Raw genomic sequence first — 12361 nt, forward strand, 5'->3', positions numbered from 1 at the left:
GTATAATTCTTTAAAATTTCTCATCACAAATATATATTTTTGGTCAAAAAAATTATCACTCAGATATGATTAAGTCATTCCCTGCCTTCTCTCCCAATCAGTGAGTGCCGATCTTTTAGCTTTCTTCCTATGTATTTTGGATAAATACTTCTACAATTATTTTTAAATAAGTAATGTACTAGATCATCCTGCAGTTTGCTTTTTCTACTCAACGCAACTTAGATCTATGTTAGTATTCAGTTACCATATTCTTTTTAAATGCTTAATGAATGTATGTGTACCGTTACCCTTTGCACCTGGGTGAGTTTCTCTGGAGGAGATAGAAAGAAACAGAACTGCTGGGTTATAGGATGTGTACACCTAGATCCTGCCACATTGCCCTCTAATGTGGCTATACTAATTGATCCATGAGAGAACCCATTTCTCGTGAACTTGCTACCACAGCATGTGCAAGTTACAAAATGCTTTTAAAAAGATGCAGTAGAGTTCATCTTGGAAAGATGAGGGGTTAGATAGTCTAACCTTTTCTAAGACACCTGAAAAGATTCGTCCTACAAAGCTTTGTATAAATTAGAGTAATGTACCAATCCTGACCTAGGTGCCTGATAATGGATAGGAATTTATTTAGTCTGCATTAACTTCTAGGTTGTTTTGGTAGCAGCTATCTATCAAATTCAGAAGAACGAATCTGCAAACTACAAACAAATGCAAAAGAAAGTAAATGAATACAACAGTTGTTAGATGGTTGTTTTAATATTGTTTATTAGCACAGTAACAAATGCAGACTTAAGTAGTCCACAACATATAACCAATCCACTGAGCAACTCCTATTCCACGCCTTACAGTTAACAGCTTAAGGTATTTTACTACAGGTTTTCCAAGTCCTGATTTAAACCTCTGACCTTTTCACAATGAAGTAGATTGGCATATAAAATAAAATACATAACTACTCATTTCCTATAGGGTGTCTTATAGTCATGTGTCCATTTTACATATATGAGATGACAGTCTCTAAACAGCTGTTAAATATCAATGTTCCCTTCCAAGAAGGGGAAACAAATTCCAATTCTTTAAAACAAAAAGGTGTGTAGTCTTGGAAGGACTTTACATAAATGGCCATGTGTGTAACCTGTACAAAATTAAGCTATTTTAAATTTACAGACTGCAAGCAACTGAACCCAATGTCTGTTCTTCTCTGTACTACATTTCAGCTAATATTGCAGAACTAATGACAGTTTTAAAAGGTACTATTACCAATTCTGTCTACTGTAGCAAGATACCTTAAGTTACAACAAAATCTTAGGAAATAAGACTGAATAATATCTGTTATAGAAATACCCTACTCTTTACCAACTCCCACCCTCCCCCACCCCTTCAAAATCATAAGCAGCTCTCTCTGTGACAGACAAATAATGTAAGAATTGTGAAAACCCAATTTATGTAGCGTATCTCTTGGTCCACTGTCTGGCCATTCTGTCATGTTCTGCTCTGTTGGTCATATACTGAGTGGCAATACTTCCCACCAGGGGGTCGGCTGGAAGAAAAGAATATAGATTACTTTGGAGAAAGGAAAAAAGTTTTAGCAAATGAATTAGTGACAGTTTGGGGAAGAAATATACCAAGTATTTGTGATCAAATCCATCTTTGAAACACTACTCCATCAATATGGATACTCTTCCTTTTAGACTTTAAGAAACATAGCATGCAGAGGGGCAAATTCTTATCACAATAGAATTCGTTTCTCTCCCAAAAAACATCAGCCATTTGGAGGTAAGTTCAATAGAAAGTGGAGTGCTCAAGGCTCCAGACTACAATGCACATCCTTCTGAAGTCCTTGAGGCTGTTGCAGTGTAACATCTTTTACCTCTATGCTGTTTATCTAGAAAGAGCCAGGTTGCAGGTCAAAACCTGGACCTTCAATTAAGTATAGTGTTTCTCTCAAACCTAAATAGAATCTTTAATAATTAAATGTATATTTAGTTTATCTAGGAAAATTTAATTAAGTCTTACCCCCAAATCACAGTCTGGTGATCACTCAGTATTGAGCAAAGAAATATCACGTTCAAAATTGACCATCACCTCAGTAACTGGCTGTGGGGCAGGTGCTCAGTGAACCCACTGGCACAACTGAGGTCAGACAGGCAGATTTAGAAGTATGTGGTTAGTTTTAAGAGAACTGTATGAGAAATATGCAAAAGGGGAGGAAAAAAAGAGGCGGGAGAATGATTGAAAACGTAAGCTAAGGCAAACATGTAAGTCTTCAGTTTAGAACACCTTATTCCTAGAACCTATCAATTAATGAAGTTGCTGCATTTTTTAACTAGTAGATCGGGGTTCTCTTGATTAAAGCTTTCTTTGGAAAATTAGTTTTTGTCCTTTGAAACCTCTAAGAAAAATAAAATCTGTACTTAATCTTTAGAAAAATCTTAGTTTATGTGGAAAACAAGTATTTTTCTGGTGGGGAAAAATAAAACAAGGTAAAGAGCTATTAACCTTACCAGGATTACAATCTGTAAGAAGTGAGCAGATAGAAAGGAGGACTTTAGAAATGGTTAATGCTGGACTCCAATTATCTTTCAATATGTCCAAGCAGATAACTCCTTGACTGTTAATATTACAGTGATAGATTCTTGTCCGAAATGTAACCTAAAAAATGATAGTGTTAAACAAAGTTTAAACAGCAAACAATGAAACTTGTTACTAAATTACCTTTTCAATTGAGTGATCCTAATGAACAACTCTTAGACAGACAATTTAGTTTTTAAAAAGGTGAATAAAGTAACAGTTTAAACCTGCTAAGAGGTTAAAAGACTATTTAATAAATGAGATTAGTAAGTGTTCGTTGATACAATCTCAGCGACTCTCAGTTTCATTGAAAAGTCGTATCCATCAACAAAAGGCAAGGTAACCAGTATTTCTCGAATTCATCTTAGGCAGTTTTAATGTTTTAAATATCTTCCCAACATTTCCAAGTTTGACTAGCTAATTGTTTGCTGACCTCTTGTGTTAGCTGGTAGTACTACATGGCCTCAAAGTAAGCTTTAGAATCATAAATTCAAACAACATACTGGGTGCAGAAAGACAATTAAACAAAATGCTTAGCAAACACACCCAAAAAGCTATAAAAGAAAATTTTGAAGATGAGATTTGTTTCTCCTTTTTCTGACCTTTACATCGATCCTGTAGATATCCTGTCTACCTAAATCACAGAATTCACTATAATGGAGTCTCCACAGGTGAGGAGCCAGAAATGGGTGAGGACCACAGGAGGAGACAAATCAACACGAGTCACATAAGCCTGGGTTATTTTGCTTGGTCTCCTAACTTTTAATTTTTATTTGTGAAATACACTGAACAATTCCAGAGTAAAAAACCTCTATACCACTTTTTGTTTTTTAATGACAGACTTTTCAGTCACTTCCTGCTGCTGTAGTACCTCTAGCAATCTGCCAGCCCATCCCCAAGAAGAGGTTTTCCTTCTGACAGTGGCAATGAGGATCATAAATTGTTGAGTGTTATAGGAGATAGATGATTTGGGCAATACCCACCCATCCTAGATGAGAAAACCAAAGCCTGGAGGTAAGGATTTGAACAAGACCAAAAGATGACAAAGAGCAGAATCGAAGGCTTTTGGTAGATTCTGATTCTGTAATTGTTTTAGTGCATGGATGTTTTGACACCATTTTTAACTGTTCAGAAACTTTTTTTCTGTTGAATGGGAAATAGGGGATTCTGGGTTGCTAGATATGTAACTATAAATAGCAGGATTTTAAGTGCCATCAAAACAAAGCACTTACTCCTAGAAATGGTGTCTGCCAGATAAGGCAAAGTCGACCCAAAGAAGTGTTCTGTGGAAGTTCAAACATACTTGGAGATTAAAGATAGAACAGAAATCTACTTTTTGTGATTAAAAACTCAACGTTTAAGGCTTTAATAGTCTCTGATGGGAGTATGTACATTTTGGCACACATCAGGGGAATTTCTTACCTTTGGAGGCTTGAAGGGATATTCTGGTGTAAAAGTGATATCAAGGAAGAATACACCACCCTCATACACAGATCCTGGAGGCCCTAGAATGGTTGATCTCCATTCATAGATGTTATCGCCTTTGGGACCAGCACTGTGAAATAATATATCAAAAGATAAGTAGAAGGTGGCATCATCCCAGATTCTTACAGTGTATCAAAAAAGGGAAAAAGATTACCACCCTTCTCCTGTTTCATGGAGAGAACTACACATTAAACAAAAAGGAAGTATCTTTCAGACACAATCTGATGCAGGACTACAACAAACTCATCAACCTTCCATCCGGTAAACTGAATAAGAAAAGAATGCTGAAACCATTCTAAGCCTGCTTAGCTGAGAATAAGCAAGAAACTCCTCAATTCTGAAACCTCTCCTTGACACAAGAAAAATGTAAACAGTACTTTAAAAAAAGAGAAACACTTCTCAGCACCCAGAATTATATTTAATTAGTGATAAATTACAGCAGTTTTTGCTCACAGCTACATAATTTCTGATGACATTTTAAGCATAAAAGTTTTGTTTCTGACCCAATGACTGGGGCTCTTCTTCCTTGCTCTTGTATCTCCATAATCTCACCCTAAAAGGAATCCAATAGATTACAGTACTTTTTACATTATAAGCCACGTGGGGTGGGAGGAGAATGACAAGTATCCAATTACAAGTTATTCAGTTTTCATTTCAATGTATTCTATAATCAGGTTCTCTAAATATTATAGTTGGGACATTAATCTATCCCTTGCCTGTTAAATCACTGTTATTCACACTTAGTTACACCATAATTTGGCCATAATATCCTTCCTAAGCATTGTGTTGGCTTACAGAGTGCTTTGTATTCAAGTTTTACCCTCCAACTCCAAGATTATGAAGAGCTTATTAATATATTCGCCCAAGCAAGTAAGTAGAGTATTCTGGTATTGAGAAGAGAGAAGACAAGTTTGGGAAATGGTCTAGGTTGCTTAATTTGAAAAGACCTTCCCACAGCATGGCGATAACATGGGTAATGGCATAGAGTGGTTAACTTACATATTTTCATCTCCGATTTCTCAAACCTAACCATTTAACTTCAAGGGTAATATGTGTCAGCCAAACAACAAAAAGGTCTTTACTTGGGAGAGAATTGTGTACCCCAGACCATACACAGAATAATTTCTACAGAGCAGGCAAAACTGCTCTTTTAAATAAATGTATGGTGTGAATTGGTTTCATTCACCTGAACACTTACTGAATTGCCCATGTACTAGGCACAGTGCTAAATGTCAGGGGTTTTGATAATGAAGATGATAAAAATTCCTTGTCTTCAAGATGCCCTCTGCTAACTGTTTAGAGATGAGGTTCAATTCCTTCATTTAAGAGAAAGAGGAGATGAGAAGGAAAAAGAAATAATAGGGAAAAAACCCCCAAACACCTACCCATGGCTCTGTACTTTCCTCAAACCCACCCTCGACTTTTTTTCTTTCAGTCTGAAATTTAGAGTGGGAGAAACAACAGAAACGTAGGTTAGGGGAACGAGCTTACAAAAGAAAACCATAAAGAAACAAAAGTTGGAGAAGAAAACATGATGTGGCAAAAAAGGAGGGAGAAAATATTGACAAAAGGGGCTCATGGGAAGAGTAGGGCCCAAACTGGCCAAGAGGCAGGAAGAGCTCAGACAGTGACTTCAGCACTTACTAGCTGTGTGACTTTGAGCAAGTTACTAACCCTAAACCACCTATCTCTCAGGAATGTTTTGAGAATTAAAATAACGAGTTGGGGAGGAAACCTGTGCAGAGCAACAGACTCTCACACTAGTCTCTCATTAAATGACAGTGATCGCTGTTCTTAGTAATTATCCCCACTGACTCAAATAGTGTGGTCCTTTAGTATCTCTTTGTGATGGGTATTCCCAAAAACTACTAAAAGTATGTTTTAGATTGGATATATATGGAAAGAGAGGTCATTTAATTTAACATTGTTTCTAATATGAAGTCATATGCAGAGACCATCTTTGAGTTAAAAAAAAAAAAAAGACTTCCTACTTTTACATGACACCTGACCATAATTTTCACAAGCCGGGATGTAGAGAGAGCTCTTAATCAGCCCTTTAGGAACGTGCAGTAACCTCCCTAGAAGAAAGGATACCACCCTGGTTACTGCTTCATATCCTGAGGTTAGAACTTGTCCTTGGTCATCTGAAGTTTGCCTACCTGCCTACATGTGTGCATCCAGCATATGTACTTGGGCAGAAAGTCCATAGACACTGGCTGATACAGTTGTGACAACTTGTTTACCAGACTGGAGTTAACTGAAAAGTGAACTAAGTAGATGAAGACAACACGTACAGAGGCTGCAGATAAAAAGATGGACTATCTTTTATCTAGTTCATGATATCTAAGACTTAAAAAAGCAAACAGCTATCATCCAGTCTAAAGCCCTCTTTTTACTAATGAGGAACCAAGGCCAAGAGGAGAAGCTAGGCAGGCCACCTAGAATCCAGTATTGGCAGCATTCCAAGCTGCCTCCCCAAACACTACTGATCAGTAGCCAGCTGTTTTCCTTGTAGTCAGCTTGGTGATGCCAAGAAAGAGACCCAGAAAAAAATAACAGTACAGTCAGTCTAAACCTAGGGGTGACATGTTGGCATGGGCCCACTTCTGCTGGCCCCTTGGTATAGTAAAAAAAAAAAAAAAAAGGTAACAAAGGTTTAACAATATGCCACTTATAAGCAGCTTTTATGGATTGTACAGAAAATTGGTTTCCAAATTTCATTGTTCATCAAAATCACCTATGGAACTTTAAAAATTAAAAGATTCCTGACCCCTCATCCCAGGCCTACTGAGTTTAGAATATCCAGAGGGGGACCCAAGAAACTATACATTTAAAAACTCCCCTGGTCATCTTAAAGCAGGTAGTATGCATTGGGGAACCACTCGTACAGGTGACTGGAAGTAGGACAAGCAGTTTAGAACATAAGCTTTAACATTTTACAGCTTGTCACCTGTGATATAACTAGGAAATCCAAATCAAGATTGCTACTTGTTTGTAATCAGTTTTCAGTTTGGCTGTAAACTTTTCTGAAAGTTCAGGAAAAAGTATGCAGAAAGGAGTTAAAGAATTAAGTACACAACAGAAACATAACCATGTAATAACAAGAAAGAAAAAATGTACCACACTGCTGTTAAATTCAAAAATGGAGACTAAAGGTGAGTTATAAAAATAAGTGAAATAATATCAAACAGTTGAAATTTAAAGCATGAAACAGGAATCCCGGAGAAGACTCAATAGTGTGGATCCCTAACCCGTTGAGTCCTCAACCAGGGGGCTTGGGAATTACTGTGAAGGGTCTGAGAACTCACTGGAAAGATGAAGCACTGCTGCCTGAATAAAAACTTTAGATACTCACTATAGCTGTTATTGGATGAATTCATGTAGCTTTTTGTCATATGCATTTTCTTCAACATAGAATAAAACAAAAATTATGATACAGGGGCCTGCAAAACTTATTTTCAAGTTTTTTTTACTGGAAAAGTTAGGATCTACTGGTCTAGAAGGTGGGTATGTGTATGTGTCGAGGGGGAGGTGGGGAGGTGTCAGAGCACAAGTTTACAACTCTCAGAAGGCCACTGTCAAGGAGAACAGGGAACAAGAGAATCTACATGAGCTGTTCAAGAAGGGTCTGTTCAAGCAACCTACCCATTTTTCCCCATAAAATGACCTAACTAGTTTACCCTCAGGTCAGTGTGTGCGTCTACCAGCCTTCTGTCCCCTCCCTTTAACGAAAGATACTTTGGGTTCCACAATAAGAAATATAACTTCAACTGCAAACATCGGTTGAGTATACTTTAGAATGGTATGTAATTTAGTTAAATTATTAATCTAAGTGATCAGAAAGTATGGAAACTTCTGAATTGGGAGATGGGGAGGTTGAAATTAAGGTATTAAGGAAAGATGGGAACCAAAAAAAATACATATCCTTGGTTTGAAGAGGTTGAAACGTTACTAAATGTGAGAAGATTCTTTGCATGAGACTGAGATGGCAAAATGAGACCATGCCTTTGCCTTTCAGGTTTATGTTAGAAATTTAAGGTCATTTGTAACAAAAACACTTTTCAAAATAAAAGTCTAATACAGAACTCTATACAAGGCAAAAAGAAAAAAGAACTGTGCCCTTAATTTAGTATTTTTTCCCTTTAGTCAACTAAATATAGCTGTGGCAAACATTTTAATAGTCATTTCTACTTTTGACACATTTTCTTATTTCTATAATGGTTTCTGACTTTATACAGATAGGTTAACATTAGGAGCAGGGACTGTCATGAACCACAACACTCCTGTCAATACAGGAAGGTCTGTCTGATGACTAATAGGTGCTGTCTCCATTGAGTAAACTCAGTGACAAGGACTCTCACCTCTAACAGCCTTTGCTACAGGTCATAGTTCTTATGCCTCAGCAGTACGATACTGGTAATTATACAAAGCAAAGAACTATCAATTGGTAGTAATTTCTGCTTAACACATATGGTTTTAACCAGAATTTGAACAGTATAAAATGTAATCAGTATAAGTCATTTAGGGTATAAATTGTAATTAATAAAACCAATTTTAAAAACTGTCATTAGGGCAGTCTTACTAGAATTTGGTGTGCTCTCTGGATTGACTTAAAAATTTCCAAAATAACCAAATAAGCTAATGTTTATGCTTCTTTTGTTTTTTTTAAAATCATCTTTTTGTGACTCCTCCCCTATTTTCATCCTCAATACAGACTGCTTTACTAGCCTTCCGTTTCAACAAGTGGAAAAAAAAAGTTGCATTTCAATTTTCAAATAGTATCACTGATTTCTTACAAACAACATCCTGGAAGCAAGGTGAAAATTATAATCAGTTTTTTAAAAAGTTGTATTTCTATCTGATCAACTTTTAAAATTTTTATTGGGACAGATGACCCTTGCTTACAAACATAGAAAACCCTAATTCAGCTGTTATTTTAGGCATAATTCTAAAAAGCTTAGTTATCTGGTCTCATACCCTAGAAAAAAGGGAGGGATGAGAGGTGGAAGATGGAAAAATAAGGAACGTGCTAATGAGCATTTGGATGGACAGGCAGCAGCAGCAGGGAATGAGAGTGAGAAAAGGGACAGGTTAGGCAAGTGTGCCGGCATATTTCAAAAAAGGGTAAAAACTCAGGATCAACTGAATTAGCAGCTCAGTTCTACCCACCTAAAAACCGCAAGTAATCCCTCATATTATCCCACAGTACAATGACTTATGTTTCATAAAAATAAAGAACTGGCACTTGGAGTAGGCTTTATCATTATCCCCAGAAAACCAGATGTGACAAAGACTGCTGATTGGCTAGTCCATGTCTATTCTCCTTCTCATCTTTGTAGAAGCTTCACGATTTAAAACAAAACCAAACCCTGGTTATTTATATAAAGTACATTACTCACATCACAAAATCCCCAAAACACCCACATTTCAACAGTAGCCTTAGAGCTGAGGTTCTCAATAAGGGATGATACCCCTTAGAAGACATTTGGCAACATGTGAAGACATTGTTGGATGTCACAACTAGGAGGTAGTGTGCTGCTGGCACCTAGTGGGTAGAGGCCAGGGATGCTGTTAAACATGCTACAGGGCACCGGAAAGCCCCTCGCAACAGAGAATTCTCTCGGCCCAAAAGGTCAATAGTGTCAAGTGTGAGAATCCTGCCTTAGACAAAATTTGCTCCAGGTTAAGCAGAGCTAGTAAAGAGCTTCAGTTTGAATCCCTGTCGTCAGACTCCAGTGCCCATCGTCTTATCTTTGGTTTACTGCTCTGCGCCTGGCACAGAAAAAATTCAATATATGTGGTTATTATTAAAAGTTAGATTTGCATATGCCCTAAATTTATAGACTTGCTACTCAAAATGTGGTCCCTGGACAAAGCAACATCAGCTTCCCCTGGCAGTTTGTTAGAAATGCAGATTCTCACTCCACCCCAGACCTAATACATCAGAATTTCCATTTTAAGAAGATCCCCAAATGATTCCTATGCACGTTAAAGTTTGAGAAGTGAGCTATAGAGGACATTAAGTGGCACTGAATACCAACTCTACTCTCTAATCTTCTGGATTAAAATTACCATTTGTCTTACCTAGCTCTCTGCTTCACTGTCTATAATTCTTTGCAGTAAGAAACAAGTATCAACCTTGGTAATGCTTAGCTCTGTTAAGACTAAAATCAATACCATACACAGAACTTAGAAAACACTAATAGTTAAGAGATCTGCAATCAAATCTATATTCCCTACAACATACATACTACTAAAAATTCATTCTTAATTTACTGTTCTTTTTGCTAAGAAACTCAAAGAGAATATGATAAAATAGATGAATGTAGCAATATCCCAAGGGGAATCCTCATATCCCACAATGATCTCCCATTAGATAGAGTGTAGGGAATGAAAGCTGCCTTCTCCATGAGATCTGCTTAGCACACCCGGAGGCATTTTATAGGAAATAAAAACAAACAACTTCTTGTCTTCAGCATCCCTTCATAAAACAGTAGCCATTTGTAACCTAGAAGTGACTGGTAGAAGGAACTTTAATTATCAGAAAACCTCACTAAGGTGACAGGCTAGTGACATGGCTTGGTGAATGCTATTAAAAAGTGGGGCAATCACTGCCAGAGTCCTAACACCAAAGTTAGAGAAGCCTCCTCATACAGAGGTGGTACTGGCTAGGCATGTACCACTCAGGTTACTGTCCCTTGGAAAGAACTGTTAGGCCAAGAGCCAACGTAAAGGACTCCCCAGAAAAGCTGGTGCCCACATAAGAATTTCCATCAATGGTATCCAGTATATCCAAGAAGTCCACTGGAACAGGGTGGGCCCAAACGGGGCACATTTTCCTACATATGGGAAGGAGACTCAGCCACTTAAGATCTATTTATATAACAAGATCCATGTTCACTAAGAGTGGCCTTCCCACAAAGCCCCCAAAAGTCCTGTTATGCCCCATTGAGGAAGTGGTGCCTACTGTCTTCCTCCAGCAGAAAGTCATAACTTTTCATGACGTACGAGACTGATCTGAGACCTATGGAAGCTGTCAAGTTCTTTTTTGAAATATGTTCCAAACCAGAAAAAGAAATGATTTGTCTGAAGATATTTACACTGCATGCTATAGTCATGTGGCTGCACAGTCTCTCTTGCATCAGATTTTAAACCTCTAGAGATTAGTAATTTCTCACACACCCTACAGGGCTGGGCATAATAGTAACAATATTCAATTAGCTGGTCAAAATATTACCCTGTTTAGAATTACACGACAATGTTTCCAAATTAGGTGAAATAACCAAACACCACAAAAGCTCAATCTTGCCCAGCCAGCCATTCACTTGTAGTTTTCTCTCATCTGTGGTGGCTTCAGAAAAAAGCAACAACCAATCCCTTCTGGAAATTTACTTTCCAGTATTTAAAAAAAATCAGAAGCACATAGAGCAAGGACACAACTTTTAAAAGAAAATTACTCTCAAGATAATTTGAAAGAGACTCCAGTAGGGATGGCGAAAGGACAGCACGGACATCAGGGGATCCTTACTCTCAACTACAGATGGCTTAGAAATGGGAGTTTTTGGCAAAGTGAGCTAAGAATCCTGCTTTAACTTCAGGACTATCAGTACAGAAGGGGATGGTAGGAGCAAGCAAGTGAAATGAGGAACTAGTCCCATGTCAAGCCCTAAAAGAAACTAGGGTATGGGGCGGGGGGGATGACAGGACCAACTACACAGAATTAAAAGTTCAACATCCCTTGTATCTCAAAAGTCATTTTCCTGTACAAGGTTGCATAGGTAGGTATTCAGGACAAAGGTGGATCAGACAATAGCTGTTTTCCGCAGGAACTACACAAGCCTGACTTAGAACAATTCTAAGTTGCTCTTTCCACAAGGAAGTTAGAAAAACAGGAGTCAGAGCGGAATCAAGTTCTACGGTGGCTACTCTTCTACTCCCACTAGCTAATCCAGAGCCAGGGTATCTGCCTTAGAGTCCAGTGGTAGAGTCCTGATTTTTCAGTGGCGGTGCTTATGTTGGCACATATAAAACTGCTATCTAAGTGAGCAAACAGAAACCAGTAATCAGTCTCTGGTTCTTACAGTAATCAGTTCACAGGGCCTACTAATACTAAGCACAACTAACTCTTCTATTGGTTGAGAAGCACAAAATAACTGCAGTGTGGATAAATGAGAGGCAGCTGGGGGAAAAGGAGATTATCTTGTTTAGCCTTTTTGAGGAGATACGGTGCAGCTGTACCCTCCATACATTTATAGTGCTGGTCGTCAAAAGCAATAGTGTCACAAGGAAAAGCTATTTAAAAGGTTTCCAA

At 37.8% G+C, this 12361-nt stretch overlaps 1 protein-coding gene across 1 annotated transcript in view; it reads right to left on the reverse strand.

Moving 5' to 3' along the window:
- Positions 1-745: 745 nt before the first annotated feature.
- Positions 746-12361, reverse strand: part of UBE2E1 (ubiquitin conjugating enzyme E2 E1) — a 74430-nt gene continuing 62814 nt past the window's right edge. Inside the window, exons 4-6 of the mRNA XM_005600899.4 lie at positions 3988-4120; positions 2499-2646; positions 746-1534 (exon numbers count right to left, since the gene is read on the reverse strand). Of these exons, the coding sequence (XP_005600956.1) occupies positions 1437-1534; positions 2499-2646; positions 3988-4120 (379 nt within the window). The 3' untranslated portion in view covers positions 746-1436. The remainder of the gene's footprint in view (positions 1535-2498; positions 2647-3987; positions 4121-12361) is intronic.

This window comes from Equus caballus, chromosome 16 (assembly GCF_041296265.1).
Source record: "Equus caballus isolate H_3958 breed thoroughbred chromosome 16, TB-T2T, whole genome shotgun sequence".
NCBI lineage: Eukaryota > Metazoa > Chordata > Mammalia > Perissodactyla > Equidae > Equus > Equus caballus.